This window comes from Heptranchias perlo, chromosome 21 (assembly GCF_035084215.1).
Source record: "Heptranchias perlo isolate sHepPer1 chromosome 21, sHepPer1.hap1, whole genome shotgun sequence".
NCBI classification, from domain to species: domain Eukaryota; kingdom Metazoa; phylum Chordata; class Chondrichthyes; order Hexanchiformes; family Hexanchidae; genus Heptranchias; species Heptranchias perlo.
The window spans coordinates 51,475,922-51,494,587 of record NC_090345.1 but is presented as its reverse complement, the minus strand read 5'-3'; the positions used below and the strand labels follow the sequence as shown (position 1 = coordinate 51,494,587).

General features: G+C 54.8%; 1 protein-coding gene across 2 annotated transcripts in view; it reads left to right on the top strand.

The window, feature by feature from the left end:
• The first annotated feature begins 846 nt into the window (after window positions 1-846).
• Window positions 847-18,666, top strand: part of stox1 (storkhead box 1) — a 33,196-nt gene continuing 15,376 nt past the window's right edge. The window contains exons 1-3 of one of the 2 annotated variants that reach the window (XM_068002652.1): window positions 847-994; window positions 1,337-3,860; window positions 15,390-15,575. In XM_068002652.1, the coding sequence (XP_067858753.1) occupies window positions 862-994; window positions 1,337-3,860; window positions 15,390-15,546 (2,814 nt within the window). In that variant the 5' untranslated portion in view covers window positions 847-861 and the 3' untranslated portion in view covers window positions 15,547-15,575. Of the gene's footprint in view, window positions 995-1,336; window positions 3,861-15,389; window positions 15,825-18,666 lie in introns of those variants that run through there. The other variant, XM_068002651.1, reaches the window with a different exon arrangement.

Here is an 18,666-nt window from a genome sequence, read left to right as displayed (position 1 = left end):
GATCAGCCATGATCTGATTGAAGGTGCAGCAGGCTCGAGGGGCCGAATGGCCTAATCCTGCTCCTATTTCTTATGTTCTTAAAACTAGCTTGAATGCACTCAAGAAATTCACTACCTTTCTGACTTGAGCTACTCTGCTCTTCCCAATCTATATGAAAATTAAAGTCTCCCATTAAAACAACTCTGCTTTTGCTACAAGCCTCTCTAATCTCTGAATTAATACACTCTGCCACTTCATTGCTGCTGTCAGGAGGCCTGTAGACAACTCCCATTACAGTTTTAAGTTCTCTCATATTCCCCAATTCTAACCATAGTGACTCCACTGATTGCTTTCCCTTACCTGTATCCTCTCTTACTATTGTTGTAATAGTATCTTTAATCAATAAGGCTACCCCTCCTCCTCTTCCATATTCCCTATCCTTCCTAAAGACCTTATAACCTGGAATATTCAGTTCCCAATCATGACCAGCAGTATGATGAGCTAGGGCTGGGGAGGGGAGAAATCAGCCGAGATTCCTATTGCTGATCACTGTCCAGCCAGTCCCTGCTGGAAAATGCAGGTGCATGTCCATCAGGTGAGATCACAGTCTGTTTTGATGCCTCCTGTGGTTAAATAGTTCACTGTCACTTTGCGAGCCCAGACCACTGTTAATGTCTGGGCTCGCAAATGAAGATTGGCCCATTGGGTGAAGGATGTGGGGGCTGGTGGTAAGCTTGAAACTGTATCTAGTAAGAATCAGTTCCTTCAGGAGAGGGGAGGAAGGGAGAAAATTGTCATTATATAAATAAATGCAGCTAAAATGAGCCACACTGAATATTAACCTTGTGTGTTGTGTTGCAGGTGATGTGTCTCCAATACCAATGACGCCCATTGCTCAGTCCCAGTTCGTTCCCCTGGCAGAAGTGCTTTGCTGTGTTATCTCTGAGATGAATGTGAGTCACATACTCGTGACCCAGGAGGCCCTGATGGAGTATTTGGTAAAGTGCTATCCAGGTAACTTTACGGCACAGGATTCGGTCTCTAATTTAACTGTTCGAGGTACATCAAAGTCGCATTTAGTAGCTGGTCCCCTGTGCAGGCCCTCCCCGCCCTCCTTCCCGGTTTCCCCCCCTTTCCAGGTTCTCCCCTATGCCCACTTCCCGGTTTCCCTCCCCCCCTCTCGGTTTCTCCCCCTCCCCCTCCCAGTTCCCCTCTCCTGGTCCCCCCCCAACCCAGGTTCTTCCCCCTACCTCCCATCCCCTCTCTGCCTCCTGTTGGGAATTCCACTTCCTACCCGAAAAGTTCATTTAGGTTTAAAACGCCAATTGTTGTAAAAACTTGTTCTTCATATTTTAGGTATAGCAACGCCCTCCCAGGAAATCCTCCACAGCGCCCTGGGCTCACTGATTCAGGACAGGAAGATTTATCACACCGGAGAAGGGTATTTCATTGTCACCCCACACACGTACTTCATTACTGGCAACATGGTGAAGGAGAGCCACCCCTGGGTCTCGCCTGAGGACCGGCCCCCCTCGCTGCCTCACGTCACATACCTGGTGAGTGTGGAGAGCTGTGAGGACCCAGAGAATGAGAAGGGGCCCCCTGGGGCTGCTCACTGCAAGTCCTGTCGCTGCTTCAGCCAGCAAGAGACGGAGCAGCAGCCAGGCCAGTGGCTTCCCAGCGAGCCGGGTGGCCTAGGCCAGGGGAGCTGCAGGGAGCCTAGGCCATCAGTTCAACACCGGGCCATCTCCGCATCGATTGGACACCAGGAGAGTGAGCTGAGCAAGGTGAAAGAGAAGGAAAATCCCATCCGAAGGTTCGGCCTCAGCCTATTCCGACGCAACACAAAGAAAGAGAACCCCAAGAGAGTGTACGGGACCTTCTCGGCCCAGTTCCCCCCAGAGGAGTGGCCTGTTCGTGACGAGGCGAGCTCGGGGAACATTCCCCGCGACGTGGAGCACCAACTCATCAAACGCATCAACCCCGGGCTCACTGTGGACAATCTGGTCCGACACACCCTGCTGATGAAGAAACTGAGCAAAGAGAAGACCACCCAGTGTCACAGCACCTCGACAGAGCGGCTGGCCAGCAAACAGAGGCATCGATCCAAAGTCGGCCCCCAAAAGGTGCCAGCTAGACCACAGCACCAGCGGAGAGCCCGGTCGGGCAGGGAGAAGCAGAGGCTGAAGCGCAGGGTGTCAGTGCAGGCCAGTGAGGGTGTGCCCAGGCCTGGGGGTCGTCCAAGGGCGAAGGAGGTGGTCAAGCCCACAACGAGTGATGAAGAGCAGCAGCTGTCGGGGGGGCTGAAGACCCAGCCCTGCAGGAGTGGCACCCCAACCAAACATGTCTACAAGAAGAGAATCGAGAATCCTTTCTCCGTGGTGCCTTCCCGAGAGGCTCCCTCAGTCAAACACCGTCGTTCTCAAAACACCAGGTGCAAGAGCGCGAGGTCTGAGGCGGGAGGTAGGGTGGGTCGGAGGTCAGAGTCCCTGGACTCCCCCAGGGCAGATGGTGCTCACTCGATGGGGGAGAGCCACCTGGAGAAGATCCAACCCAATCCTGTAACTTCTCCAAGTCACTATCTCAGGCCAGGCCAGGAGGATTCGGTGGGTCATTCAGAGAGTCGTGCCATTAGGATGGAGCACAGACACCGGGTGAGTTACACGACCCACATACTCCCGACTGGCAGCCAAGCCCAGCATCACCCGAGCAAGAGCCAGATACCCGTCTCACCCGCAGGTGACCACACTTCAAACCACATGCACCCTTCTATCCAGTCTGCAGAAAGAGTTCGCCAGGAGCGGGAGAGGACCCAACGTGCCCATGTGCTGAGGCAGGAGGTGAGCCACAAATGTGGGAATGGTCCCCTCCCACAATCCTGGCAGGACCAAGCTCCCAAACAGGGTCAGATCGCTGCCGTCCCTACAACAGTAAAACCTGAGAGTGCAGAGAGACTCCCAAACCAGCCTCATCGATCCAGCACACAGCTAATGCCCCAAGAGCAAGCCAACGAGCCAGAGACTGAGGGGGTACAGAGAGAGACCTTTACTGAGAGGGTACAGAGAGAGACCTTTACTGAGGGGGTACAGAGAGAGACCTTTACTGGTGGGGTACAGAGTGAGACCTTTACTGATGGGGTACAGAGTGAGACCTTTACTGATGACGATCAGACCCTGTACCAAAGGGAGCTGGATGAGGATGATGCTGGCAGCTCACTTTACCTCAACGATGATGCTGAGATCACACAGTGCAGCCAGCTGTCCACACCCCTCTCTGGCCATGGCTGTGCCGATGACCCAGATTGGCATCGCCCTGGCATTGAAGGGGTGCCAGCCGGGTTGTCCAATGAGAGCTGGGTTTTAACGAAGATTCTCCTAGAGGAACAGCGAGCTTCAAACACCGATTTTGGTGAGAAGCAAATGGCCGGCTGGTCAGAAGGGAATAGCAGCAGCCCGGGGCAGTCGAAGTCCTGGTATGGGAACGAGCCGTACACACATCTGCACAGACACCGGCCAACGTCGCAGCTGGTGTATGAACATGTGGAGGAGGAGGAGGAGGGGCACCCGGGGGGGTGCAGAGAAGCACCAGTCCTATTGGCGAGCAGTATATTCGATTACTGTAACACAATGGATGGTGACTCTGACCTGGACTCTCTCCGAGACCCGAGCAGTGAAGGCAGCAGGAATCCAGCTGGTCAGGAGGCCTGGGCCGTGCATCAAGAAATGAAAGTGGAACTGATGAGAAACTTGGAGCGAAACCTGGGATTTCTTCACCACTCGCACAATGCTGCATTAACACAGGCACGACGAGAGGACCACGGTCACCTGGAGACAATGGAGAACCACAGCATTACCGGAGACAGTGGCATCGACTCACCACGGTGAGGGTCAGGGGGGACTCACAGGGGTCAGGGTCTGAGGGGGACTCACGGGTCAGGGTCTGAGGGGGACTCACGGGTCAGGGTCTGAGGGGGACTCACGGGTCAGGGTCTGAGGGGGACTCACGGGTCAGGGTCTGAGGGGGACACTCTGGGGTCAGGGTCTGAGGGGGACACTCTGGGGTCAGGGTCTGAGGGGGACACTCTGGGGTCAGGGTCTGAGGGGGACTCACAGGGGTCAGGGTCTGAGGGGGACTCACAGGGGTCAAGGTCTGAGGGGGACTCACGGGTCAGGGTCTGAGGGGGACTCACGGGTCAGGGTCTGAGGGGGACACTCTGGGGTCAGGGTCTGAGGGGGACACTCTGGGGTCAGGGTCTGAGGGGGACACTCTGGGGTCAGGGTCTGAGGGGGACACTCTGGGGTCAGGGTCTGAGGGGGACTCACAGGGGTCAGGGTCTGAGGGGGACTCACAGGGGTCAAGGTCTGAGGGGGACTCACGGGTCAGGGTCTGAGGGGGACTCACGGGTCAGGGTCTGAGGGGGACACTCTGGGGTCAGGGTCTGAGGGGGACTCACGGGTCAGGGTCTGAGGGGGACTCACGGGTCAGGGTCTGAGGGGGACTCACGGGTCAGGGTCTGAGGGGGACACTCTGGGGTCAGGGTCTGAGGGGGACATTCTGGGGTCAGGGTCTGAGGGGGACACTCTGGGGTCAGGGTCTGAGGGGGACATTCTGGGGTCAGGGTCTGAGGGGGACACTCTGGGGTCAGGGTCTGAGGGGGACATTCTGGGGTCAGGGTCTGAGGGGGACACTCTGGGGTCAGGGTCTGAGGGGGATTCTCTGGGGTCAGGGTCTGAGGGGGACACTCTGGGGTCAGGGTCTGAGGGGGACATTCTGGGGTCAGGGTCTGAGGGGGACACTCTGGGGTCAGGGTCTGAGGGGGACACTCTGGGGTCAGGGTCTGAGGGGGACACTGGGGTCAGGGTCTGAGGGGGACATTCTGGGGTCAGGGTCTGAGGGGGATTCTCTGGGGTCAGGGTCTGAGGGAGACACTTTGGGGTCAGGGTCTGAGGGGGACATTCTGGGGTCAGGGTCTGAGGGAGACACTCTGGGGTCAGGGTCTGAGGGGGACATTCTGGGGTCAGGGTCTGAGGGGGATTCTCTGGGGTCAGGGTCTGAGGGGGACATTCTGGGGTCAGGGTCTGAGGGGGACACTCTGGGGTCAGGGTCTGAGGGGGACACTCTGGGGTCAGGGTCTGAGGGAGACACTCTGGGGTCAGGGTCTGAGGGGGACACTCTGGGGTCAGGGTCTGAGGGGGACATTCTGGGGTCAGGGTCTGAGGGGGATTCTCTGGGGTCAGGGTCTGAGGGGGACACTCTGGGGTCAGGGTCTGAGGGGGACACTCTGGGGTCAGGGTCTGAGGGAGACACTCTGGGGTCAGGGTCTGAGGGGGACACTCTGGGGTCAGGGTCTGAGGGGGACACTCTAGGGTCAGGGTCTGAGGGGGACACTCTGGGGTCAGGGTCTGAGGGGGATTCTCTGGGGTCAGGGTCTGAGGGAGACACTCTGGGGTCAGGGTCTGAGGGGGACATTCTGGGGTCAGGGTCTGAGGGGGACATTCTTGGGTCAGGGTCTGAGGGAGACACTCTGGGGTCAGGGTCTGAGGGGGACATTCTGGGGTCAGGGTCTGAGGGGGATTCTCTGGGGTCAGGGTCTGAGGGGGACACTCTGGGGTCAGGGTCTGAGGGGGACACTCTGGGGTCAGGGTCTGAGGGGGACACTCTGGGGTCAGGGTCTGAGGGGGACACTCTGGGGTCAGGGTCTGAGGGGGACACTCTGGGGTCAGGGTCTGAGGGAGACACTCTGGGGTCAGGGTCTGAGGGGGTTACTCTTGGGTCAGGGTCTGAGGGGGACACTCTGGGGTCAGGATCTGAGGGGGACATTCTGGGGTCAGGGTCTGAGGGGGACACTCTGGGGTCAGGGTCTGAGGGGGACACTCTGGGGTCAGGGTCTGAGGGAGACACTCTGGGGTCAGGGTCTGAGGGGGACACTCTGGGGTCAGGGTCTGAGGGGGACATTCTGGGGTCAGGGTCTGAGGGGGATTCTCTGGGGTCAGGGTCTGAGGGGGACACTCTGGGGTCAGGGTCTGAGGGGGACATTCTGGGGTCAGGGTCTGAGGGGGACACTCTGGGGTCAGGGTCTGAGGGAGACACTCTGGGGTCAGGGTCTGAGGGGGACATTCTGGGGTCAGGGTCTGAGGGGGATTCTCTGGGGTCAGGGTCTGAGGGGGACACTCTGGGGTCAGGGTCTGAGGGGGACACTCTGGGGTCAGGGCCTGAGGGGGACACTCTGGGGTCAGGGTCTGAGGGGGACACTCTGGGGTCAGGATCTGAGGGGGACACTCTGGGGTCAGGGTCTGAGGGGGACACTTTAGGGTCAGGATCTGAAGGGGTTACTCTGGGGTCAGGATCTGAGGGGGATTCTCTGGGGTCAGGGTCTGAGGGGGACATTCTGGGGTCAGGGTCTGAGGGGGACACTCTGGGGTCAGGGTCTGAGGGGGACATTCTGGGGTCAGGGTCTGAGGGGGACACTCTGGGGTCAGGGTCTGAGGGGGACACTCTGGGGTCAGGGTCTGAGGGGGACACTCTGGGGTCAGGGTCTGAGGGGGACATTCTGGGGTCAGGGTCTGAGGGGGATTCTCTGGGGTCAGGGTCTGAGGGGGACACTCTGGGGTCAGGGTCTGAGGGGGACATTCTGGGGTCAGGGTCTGAGGGAGACACTCTGGGGTCAGGGTCTGAGGGAGACACTCTGGGGTCAGGGTCTGAGGGGGATTCTCTGGGGTCAGGGTCTGAGGGGGACACTCTGGGGTCAGGGTCTGAGGGGGACATTCTGGGGTCAGGGTCAGAGGGAGACACTCTGGGGTCAGGATCTGAGGGGGACATTCTGGGGTCAGGGTCTGAGGGGGATTCTCTGGGGTCAGGGTCTGAGGGAGACACTCTGGGGTCAGGGTCTGAGGGGGACACTCTGGGGTCAGGGTCTGAGGGGGACACTCTGGGGTCAGGGTCTGAGGGAGACACTCTGGGGTCAGGGTCTGAGGGGGACACTCTGGGGTCAGGGTCTGAGGGGGACACTCTAGGGTCAGGGTCTGAGGGGGACACTCTGGGGTCAGGGTCTGAGGGGGATTCTCTGGGGTCAGGGTCTGAGGGAGACACTCTGGGGTCAGGGTCTGAGGGGGACATTCTGGGGTCAGGGTCTGAGGGGGACATTCTGGGGTCAGGGTCTGAGGGAGACACTCTGGGGTCAGGGTCTGAGGGGGACATTCTGGGGTCAGGGTCTGAGGGGGATTCTCTGGGGTCAGGGTCTGAGGGGGACACTCTGGGGTCAGGGTCTGAGGGGGACACTCTGGGGTCAGGGTCTGAGGGGGACACTCTGGGGTCAGGGTCTGAGGGGGACACTCTGGGGTCAGGGTCTGAGGGGGACACTCTGGGGTCAGGGTCTGAGGGAGACACTCTGGGGTCAGGGTCTGAGGGGGTTACTCTTGGGTCAGGGTCTGAGGGGGACACTTTAGGGTCAGGATCTGAAGGGGTTACTCTGGGGTCAGGATCTGAGGGGGACATTCTGGGGTCAGGGACTGAGGGGGACACTCTGGGGTCAGGGTCTGAGGGGGACACTCTGGGGTCAGGGTCTGAGGGAGACACTCTGGGGTCAGGGTCTGAGGGGGACACTCTGGGGTCAGGGTCTGAGGGGGACATTCTGGGGTCAGGGTCTGAGGGGGATTCTCTGGGGTCAGGGTCTGAGGGGGACACTCTGGGGTCAGGGTCTGAGGGGGACATTCTGGGGTCAGGGTCTGAGGGAGACACTCTGGGGTCAGGGTCTGAGGGGGACATTCTGGGGTCAGGGTCTGAGGGGGATTCTCTGGGGTCAGGGTCTGAGGGAGACACTCTGGGGTCAGGGTCTGAGGGGGACATTCTGGGGTCAGGGTCTGAGGGGGATTCTCTGGGGTCAGGGTCTGAGGGGGACACTCTGGGGTCAGGGTCTGAGGGGGACACTCTGGGGTCAGGGTCTGAGGGGGACACTCTGGGGTCAGGATCTGAGGGGGACACTCTGGGGTCAGGGTCTGAGGGGGACACTTTAGGGTCAGGATCTGAAGGGGTTACTCTGTGGTCAGGATCTGAGGGGGATTCTCTGGGGTCAGGGTCTGAGGGGGACATTCTGGGGTCAGGGTCTGAGGGGGACACTCTGGGGTCAGGGTCTGAGGGGGACATTCTGGGGTCAGGGTCTGAGGGGGACACTCTGGGGTCAGGGTCTGAGGGGGACACTCTGGGGTCAGGGTCTGAGGGGGACACTCTGGGGTCAGGGTCTGAGGGGGACATTCTGGGGTCAGGGTCTGAGGGGGATTCTCTGGGGTCAGGGTCTGAGGGGGACACTCTGGGGTCAGGGTCTGAGGGGGACATTCTGGGGTCAGGGTCTGAGGGAGACACTCTGGGGTCAGGGTCTGAGGGAGACACTCTGGGGTCAGGGTCTGAGGGGGACATTCTGGGGTCAGGGTCTGAGGGAGACACTCTGGGGTCAGGGTCTGAGGGGGACATTCTGGGGTCAGGGTCTGAGGGGGATTCTCTGGGGTCAGGGTCTGAGGGAGACACTCTGGGGTCAGGGTCTGAGGGGGACACTCTGGGGTCAGGGTCTGAGGGGGACACTCTAGGGTCAGGGACTGAGGGGGACACTCTGGGGTCAGGGTCTGAGGGGGATTCTCTGGGGTCAGGGTCTGAGGGAGACACTCTGGGGTCAGGGTCTGAGGGGGACACTCTGGGGTCAGGGTCTGAGGGGGATTCTCTGGGGTCAGGGTCTGAGGGAGACACTCTGGGGTCAGGGTCTGAGGGGGACATTCTGGGGTCAGGGTCTGAGGGGGACATTCTGGGGTCAGGGTCTGAGGGGGACACTCTGGGGTCAGGGTCTGAGGGGGACACTCTGGGGTCAGGGTCTGAGGGAGACACTCTGGGGTCAGGGTCTGAGGGGGACACTCTGGGGTCAGGGTCTGAGGGGGACATTCTGGGGTCAGGGTCTGAGGGGGATTCTCTGGGGTCAGGGTCTGAGGGGGACACTCTGGGGTCAGGGTCTGAGGGGGACATTCTGGGGTCAGGGTCTGAGGGAGACACTCTGGGGTCAGGGTCTGAGGGGGACATTCTGGGGTCAGGGTCTGAGGGGGATTCTCTGGGGTCAGGGTCTGAGGGAGACACTCTGGGGTCAGGGTCTGAGGGGGACATTCTGGGGTCAGGGTCTGAGGGGGATTCTCTGGGGTCAGGGTCTGAGGGGGACACTCTGGGGTCAGGGTCTGAGGGGGACACTCTGGGGTCAGGGTCTGAGGGGGACACTTTAGGGTCAGGATCTGAAGGGGTTACTCTGGGGTCAGGATCTGAGGGGGATTCTCTGGGGTCAGGGTCTGAGGGGGACATTCTGGGGTCAGGGTCTGAGGGGGACACTCTGGGGTCAGGGTCTGAGGGGGACATTCTGGGGTCAGGGTCTGAGGGGGACACTCTGGGGTCAGGGTCTGAGGGGGACACTCTGGGGTCAGGGTCTGAGGGGGACACTCTGGGGTCAGGGTCTGAGGGGGACATTCTGGGGTCAGGGTCTGAGGGGGATTCTCTGGGGTCAGGGTCTGAGGGGGACACTCTGGGGTCAGGGTCTGAGGGGGACATTCTGGGGTCAGGGTCTGAGGGAGACACTCTGGGGTCAGGGTCTGAGGGAGACACTCTGGGGTCAGGGTCTGAGGGGGACATTCTGGGGTCAGGGTCTGAGGGAGACACTCTGGGGTCAGGGTCTGAGGGGGACATTCTGGGGTCAGGGTCTGAGGGGGATTCTCTGGGGTCAGGGTCTGAGGGAGACACTCTGGGGTCAGGGTCTGAGGGGGACACTCTGGGGTCAGGGTCTGAGGGGGACACTCTAGGGTCAGGGTCTGAGGGGGACACTCTGGGGTCAGGGTCTGAGGGGGATTCTCTGGGGTCAGGGTCTGAGGGAGACACTCTGGGGTCAGGGTCTGAGGGGGACACTCTGGGGTCAGGGTCTGAGGGGGATTCTCTGGGGTCAGGGTCTGAGGGAGACACTCTGGGGTCAGGGTCTGAGGGGGACATTCTGGGGTCAGGGTCTGAGGGGGACACTCTGGGGTCAGGGTCTGAGGGAGACACTCTGGGGTCAGGGTCTGAGGGGGACATTCTGGGGTCATGGTCTGAGGGGGACACTCTGGGGTCAGGATCTGAGGGGGATTCTCTGGGGTCAGGGTCTGAGGGAGACACTCTGGGGTCAGGGTCTGAGGGGGACATTCTGGGGTCAGGGTCTGAGGGAGACACTCTGGGGTCAGGGTCTGAGGGAGACACTCTGGGGTCAGGGTCTGAGGGGGACACTCTGGGGTCAGGGTCTGAGGGGGACACTCTGGGGTCAGGGTCTGAGGGGGACATTCTGGGGTCAGGGTCTGAGGGAGACACTCTGGGGTCAGGGTCTGAGGGGGTTACGCTTGGGTCAGGGTCTGAGGGGGACACTTTAGGGTCAGGATCTGAAGGGGTTACTCTGGGGTCAGGATCTGAGGGGGTTACTCTGGGGTCAGGATCTGAGGGAGACACTCTGGGGTCAGGGTCTGAGAGGGTTACTCTGGGGTCAGGATCTGAGGGGGTTACTCTGGGGTCAGGGTCTGAGGGGGTTACTCTGGGTTCAGGGTCTGAGAGGGTTACTCTGGGGTCTGGATCTGAGGGGGTTACTCTGGGGTCAGGGTCTGAGGGGGTTACTCTGGGGTCAGGATCTGAGGGGGTTACTCTGGGGTCAGGATCTGAGGGGGTTACTCTGGGGTCAGGATCTGAGGGGGTTACTCTGGGGTCAGGATCTGAGGGGGTTACTCTGGGGTCAGGATCTGAGGGGGTTACTCTGGGGTCAGGGTCTGAGGGGGTTACTCTGGGGTCAGGGTCTGAGGGGGTTACTCTGGGGTCAGGGTCTGAGGGGGTTACTCTGGGCTCAGGATCTGAGGGGGTTACTCTGGGGTCAGGATCTGAGGGGGTTACTCTGGGGTCAGGGTCTGAGGGGGTTACTCTGGGGTCAGGATCTGAGGGGGTTACTCTGGGGTCAGGGTCTGAGGGGGTTCCTCTGGGGTCAGGATCTGAGGGGGTTACTCTGGGGTCAGGATCTGAGGGGGTTACTCTGGGGTCAGGGTCTGAGGGGGTTACTCTCGGGTCAGGGTCTGAGGGGGTTACTCTGGGGTCAGGGTCTGAGGGGGTTACTCTGGAGTCAGGATCTGAGGGGGTTACTCTGGGGTCAGGGTCTGAGGGGGTTACTCTGGGGTCAGGGTCTGAGGGGGTTACTCTGGGGTCAGGATCTGAGGGGGTTACTCTGGGGTCAGGGTCTGAGGGGGTTACTCTGGGGTCAGGATCTGAGGGGGTTACTCTGGGGTCAGGGTCTGAGGGGGTTCCTCTGGGGTCAGGATCTGAGGGGGTTACTCTGGGGTCAGGGTCTGAGGGGGTTACTCTGGGGTCAGGGTCTGAGGGGGTTACTCTGGGGTCAGGGTCTGAGGGGGTTACTCTGGGGTCAGGGTCTGAGGGGGTTACTCTGGGGTCAGGGTCTGAGGGGGTTACTCTGGGGTCAGGATCTGAGGGGGTTACTCTGGGGTCAGGGTCTGAGGGGGTTACTCTGGGGTCAGGGTCTGAGGGGGTTACTCTGGGGTCAGGGTCTGATAAAGGTTGGAATTTTCACATGTTAATGTTGAAAGCACAACGGAAATCTTGATATTAGTGGCGTATTTACTGAGAATTTAAAAGCAATGTGTATTTTTGGATTATTTCTGCCTATTGTCCCCCTGCCCCCTCCTCCCTGGAGTGGTCTATTACAGGGGGTGGGGGGAGATCACAGCTGAGTCTGACACCACGCAGGGGCACTGGATCACCCTCTGTCCCACTGACAGCCCTCCCCTGGGCCTCAGGCACCGGGCCCACTGACAGCCCTCCCCTGGGCCTCAGGCACTCGGCCCTTCGCAGCACCCTGAATGCAGGCCCTGCTCAGATTGACTTTAGATCTTTGGACCGTGTATTCTGGAGGAATATGGAAGGAAAAAAAGGAGGGGGTGGGGGGTGGCATTATTGATCAAAGATATTGTTACAGCCCTGGAAAGGGATGATGTTCTTGAGGGTCAAAGACAGAATCTATTTGGTTGGAGTTAAGGAGCAGTAGAGGAGCTGTTACACTGCTGGATGTTTACTATAGACCACCAAATAGTGAGGAGGAGATGGAGGAGCAAATCTGCAGGCAAATTTCAGAAAGATGTAAAAACTATAGAGTAGTGATAATGGGGGACTTCACTTATCCAATATAGACTGGGCAAGAGCATGTAAAGAGCAAGGAGGGAGGAATTCCTGAAATATGTACAAGAACTTTCTGTAACAGTGTGTTTCCAGCCCAACAAAGCAGTGCAGGGGAATGAAGTGGGGCAAGTGGAGCATGTTTCAGTGGGGGAGCATTAGAGTAGCTATGGAAAGGAACAAGGAACAATCAAAGGTGAAGATACTCAACTGGAAGAGGCTAATTTCAGTGAGTTGAAAAGGGAACGGGCCCTGGTGGATTGGAAACAAAACAGTAATTGAACAATGGGAGGCTTTCAGAATATAGTTCGAGTACAAAGTAGACACATTCCTGAGGGGGAAAGGAAGGGCATCCAAAGCTAGAGCTCCCTGGATGACTGAAGATATTGGCCCATAATTTGCTGTCAAAATAACAGTGAGGCTAATGGCACTCACTATTATCGATGTGCAAATGCTACAGCAACTCCAGGTGAGGGCAGATGTGAAGTTAAACGCAGAAATCCAAATGTTGCTGTCGTGAATCTCACTGTGTGCCTCACCACTGACAGGCATTGAATGGTGTGAAGCTGCTGTATTTGCCCAATAGATATGAACTAAACTCGCCACAGAAAGTTAAAGCTGGTCTGAAGTGACACAAGCAGCCTGTCTTAGAGCCATTTAAAATCCGTGCATGTTTAATTAAGCCTGGATTAGCTATCAGAGATTCTTTTAACGATGTGTTAAGTGTTAATTATTGCCAATGAACCTCTCTGGCACTGAAAATTAATTATTGTAAGTGTGGAGTCTCATTCCTTCAGGTTTTAATTAGTGGATATTTAAAAAATGTAAAATATAAAATTAAAACAGTTTTTTAACTTTTCATTTCTGTCTCTTTTTTCTCTCTCTCAATCCAATCTTTCTTTCCCTCTCTTTCTGTACCTGATTTGACATTGAATTCACCCTCTCTAATTTACACTTCCTTCTCAGTCCTTCTGCTCTTTATTTCCCAATTCTTCAATCTGATTGGTTAAGGAGATACCCAGTTGCTTGCTCCGTTCACTCAGGTCCCAGATGCCCAGTTTCCCTCGCTGCCCCCGTTATCAGCTCGCACTTTCACCAACTTAGTGGGCAAAATATCACCAAGATTAAATTGGCAATGGCAGGTCTAACTAACGGCAGACGCCACTCGTGGCCCTGCTACAGCAAATTATGGGCCATTGAGATTAAAATTAAACAAAAAAAGAGGCTTACGGCAAATGTAAGGATCATAATACAGTGGAGAACCAGACTGAATACAGAAAGTACGAAGAAGATCTAAAAAAGGGGAATAAGAGGGGCAAAGAGAGAGAATGAGAATAGATTAGCAGCTAACATAAAAGGGAACCCAGAAGTCTTTTATAAACATATAAATAGTAAAGGGGTAGTCAAAGGAAGGGTGGGACTGATTAGGGGCCGAAAATGAGATCTTCCTGTGGAGGCAGAGGACATGGCTGAGGTACTAAATGAATACTTCGTATCGGTCTTCACTAGAGAAGAGGATGCTGCCATTGTAGCAGTAAAGGAGGAGGTAGTAGTGATATTGGATAGGATAAAAATAGATAAAGAGGAGGTACTTAAAAGGTTAGCAGTACTCAAAGTAGAAAAGTCACCCGGTCCGGATGGGATGCCTCCTAGGTTACTGAGGGAAGTAAGGGGGGAAATTGCGGAGGCTCTGGCCACAATCTTCCAATCCTCCTTAGATATGGGGACGGTGCCGGAGGACTGGAGGATTGCAAATGTTCAAAAAAGTGGAGAGTGATAAACCCAACAATTACAGGCCAGTCAGCCTAATGTCAGTGGTGGGGAAACTTTTAGAGACAATAATCCGGGACAAAATTAATAGACACTTGGAAAAGTCTGGGCTAATAAATGAAAATCAGCACGGATTTATTAAAGGAAAATCGTGTTTGACTAACTTGATTGAGTTCTTTGATGAAGTAACGGAGAGGATTGATGAGGGTAGTGCGGTTGATGTTGTGTATATGGACTTTCAAAAGGCGTTTGATAAAGTACCACATAACAGACTTGTTAGCAAAATTAAAGCCCATGGGATTAAAGGGACAGTGGGCAGTGTGGATACAAAATTGGCTAAGGGACAGAAAGCAGAGAGTAGTGGTGAACGGTTGTTTTTCAGACTGGAGGGAAGTATACAGTGGTGTTTCCCAGAGGTCAGTATTAGGACCACTGCTCTTTTTGATATATATTAATAACCTGGACTTGGGTATAGAGGGTATAATTTCAAAGTTTGCAGATGACACGAAACTTCGAAATGTAGTAAATAATGTGGAGGATAGTAACAGACTTCAGGAGGACACAGACAGACTGGTGAAATGGGCAGACACATGGCAGATAGAATTTAATGCAGAGAATTGTGAAGTGATACATTTTGGTAGGAAGAATGAGGAGAGGCAATATAAACTAAATGGTATAATTTTAAAGGGGGTGCAGGAACAGAGAGATCTGGGGGTGTATGTACACAAATCTTTGAAGGTGGCAGGACATGTTGAGAAGGCTCTTAAAAAGAAAAATCATATGGGATCCTGGGCTTTATTAATAGAGGCATAGAGTACAAAAGCAAGGAAGTTATGTTAAACCTTTATAAAACACTGGTTAGACCTCAGCTGGAATATTGTGTTCAATTCTGGGCACCACACTTCAGGAAGGATGTCAAGGCCTTAGAGAGGGCGCAGAGGAGATTTACTAGAATGGTTCCAGGGATGAGGGACTTCAGTTATGTGGATAGACTGGAGAAGCTGGGGTTGTTCTCCTTAGAACAGAGAAGGTTAAGGGGAGATTTGATAGAGGTGTTCAAAATCATGAAGGGTTTTGATGGAATAAATAAGGAGAAACTGTTTCCAGTGGCAGAAGGGTCGGTAACCAGAGGACACAGATTTAAAATAATTGGTGATAAAGCCAGGGGGGAGATGTGGAGAATTTTTGTAACACAGCGAGTTGTAATGATCTGGCGGTGGAAGCAGATTCAATAATAACTTTCAAAAGGGAATTGGATAAATACTTGAAAAGGAAACATTTACAGGGCTATGGGAAAAGATCAGAGGAGTCGGACTAATGGGATAGCTCTTTCAAAGAGCCGGCACGGACACGATGGGCTGAATGGCCTCCTCCTGTGCTGTATCAAACTACTGAAATGATCAGTCTTCAATTTGAACCTCTTTTCCAGGACCCGAGTGAGCTTGGCATCGAATAATTCGATTGTTCTGGACAGCCTGAAGAGGCGGAGCTTGATGCAGAATTTTGGGACCCTAAGCAGCCCTGGGCGGAGTGGGGCTTTGTGCCAGCATCCCTTGCTGCAGCTCACCCCAGTAATGAACGTTTGATTGATGGCTGGGCTCTCCGCTCTTTGAATGTAATGTATAAGGAAAATGTCATGAATCTTGTGTGTTTGAGAGCTGTCTGCATTGTGAATGAGTTGTGTATCACACAGCTCTGAAAAACCAAATCGTTTCTACTCATGGCCTTTGAATTATTGCCACTTAAGAATTATTCATTTGTTTTTGTTGAAAACTACAGTCTATTTTTAAATGTTACTAAAAGGGATGTTTGTACAAAAAAAACGTTTTAAAACAGGTAACAATAAAAAGCACTTCTCGTCAAACCTTGCCAGACTCCCGGGGAACCCCTTCAAATATTTCCAGACTCCCAGGGAACCCCTTCAAATATTTCCACACTCCCGGGGAACCCCTTCAAATATTTCCACACTCCCAGGGAACCCCTTCAAATATTTCCACACTCCCAGGGAACCCCTTCAAATATTTCCACACTCCCAGGGAACCCCTTCAAATATTTCCACACTCCCGGGGAACCCCTTCAAATATTTCCACACTCCCGGGGAACCCCTTCAAATATTTCCACACTCCCGGGGAACCCCTTCAAATATTTCCACACTCCCAGGGAACCCCTTCAAATATTTCCACACTCCCAGGGAACCCCTTCAAATATTTCCACACTCCCGGGGAACCCCTTCAAATATTTCCACACTCCCAGGGAACCCCTTCAAATATTTCCACACTCCCAGGGAACCCCTTCAAATATTTCCACACTCCCAGGGAACCCCTTCAAATATTTCCAGACTCCCAGGGAACCCCTTCAAATATTTCCACACTCCCAGGGAACCCCTTCAAATATTTCCACACTCCCGGGGAACCCCTTCAAATATTTCCACACTCCCAGGGAACCCCTTCAAATATTTCCACACTCCCGGGGAACCCCTTCAAATATTTCCACACTCCCAGGGAACCCCTTCAAATATTTCCACACTCCCGGGGAACCCCTTCAAATATTTCCACACTCTCGGGGAACCCCTTCAAATATTGCCACATTCCCAGGGAATCCCTTCAAATATTTCCACACTCCCGGGGAACCCCTTCAAATATTGCCACACTCCCGGGGAACCCCTTCAAATATTTCCACACTCCCGGGGAACCCCTTCAAATATTTCCACACTCCCAGGGAACCCCTTCAAATATTTCCACACTCCCAGGGAACCCCTTCAAATATTTCCACACTCCCGGGGAACCCCTTCAAATATTTCCACACTCCCAGGGAACCCCTTCAAATATTTCCACACTCCCGGGGAACCCCTTCAAATATTTCCACACTCCCAGGGAACCCCTTCAAATATTTCCAGACTCCCAGGGAACCCCTTCAAATATTTCCACACTCCCGGGGAACCCCTTCAAATATTTCCAGACTCCCAGGGAACCCCTTCAAATATTTCCACACTCCCGGGGAACCCCTTCAAATATTTCCACACTCCCGGGGAACCCCTTCAAATATTTCCAGACTCCCAGGGAACCCCTTGAAATATTTCCACACTCCCGGGGAACCCCTTCAAATATTTCCAGACTCCCAGGGAACCCCTTCAAATATTTCCACACTCCCTGGGAACCCCTTCAAATATTTCCACACTCCCGGGGAACCCCTTCAAATATTGACACACTCCCAGGGAACCCCTTCAAATATTTCCACACTCCCGGGGAACCCCTTCAAATATTTCCACACTCCCGGGGAACCCCTTCAAATATTTCCACACTCCCGGGGAACCCCTTCAAATATTTCCACACTCCCGGGGAACCCCTTCAAATATTTCCACACTCCCGGGGAACCCCTTCAAATATTTCCACACTCCCTGGGAACCCCTTCAAATATTTCCACACTCCCGGGGAACCCCTTCAAATATTTCCACACTCCCGGGGAACCCCTTCAAATATTTCCAGACTCCCGGGGAACCCCTTCAAATATTTCCACACTCCCGGGGAACCCCTTCAAATATTTCCACACTCCCAGGGAACCCCTTCAAATATTTCCACACTCCCGGGGAACCCCTTCAAATATTTCCACACTCCCAGGGAACCCCTTCAAATATTTCCACACTCCCGGGGAACCCCTTCAAATATTTCCACACTCCCAGGGAACCCCTTCAAATATTTCCACACTCCCAGGGAACCCCTTCAAATATTTCCACACTCTCGGGGAACCCCTTCAAATATTGCCACATTCCCAGGGAATCCCTTCAAATATTTCCACACTCCCGGGGAACCCCTTCAAATATTGCCACACTCCCGGGGAACCCCTTCAAATATTTCCACACTCCCGGGGAACCCCTTCAAATATTTCCACACTCCCAGGGAACCCCTTCAAATATTTCCACACTCCCAGGGAACCCCTTCAAATATTTCCACACTCCCGGGGAACCCCTTCAAATATTTCCACACTCCCGGGGAACCCCTTCAAATATTGACACACTCCCAGGGAACCCCTTCAAATATTTCCACACTCCCAGGGAACCCCTTCAAATATTTCCACACTCCCGGGGAACCCCTTCAAATATTTCCACACTCTTGGGGAACCCCTTCAAATATTGCCATATTCCCAGGGAATCCCTTCAAATATTGTCACACTCCCGGGGAACCCCTTCAAATATTTCCAGACTCCTGGGGAATCCCTTCAAATATTTCCAGACTCCCAGGGAACCCCTTCAAATATTTCCAGACTCCCGGGGAACCCCTTCAAATATTTCCACACTCCCGGGGAACCCCTTCAAATATTTCCAGACTCCCGGGGAACCCCTTCAAATATTTCCACACTCCCGGGGAATCCCTTCAAATATTTCCAGACTCCCAGGGAACCCCTTCAAATATTTCCACACTCCCGGGGAACCCCTTCAAATATTTCCACACTCCCGGGGAACCCCTTCAAATATTTCCACACTCCCAGGGAACCCCTTCAAATATTTCCACACTCCCGGGGAACCCCTTCAAATATTGTCACACTCCCGGGGAACCCCTTCAAATATTTCCAGACTCCCGGGGAATCCCTTCAAATATTTCCAGACTCCCGGGGAACCCCTTCAAATATTTCCACACTCCCAGGGAACCCCTTCAAATATTTCCAGACTCCCGGGGAACCCCTTCAAATATTTCCACACTCCCGGGGAA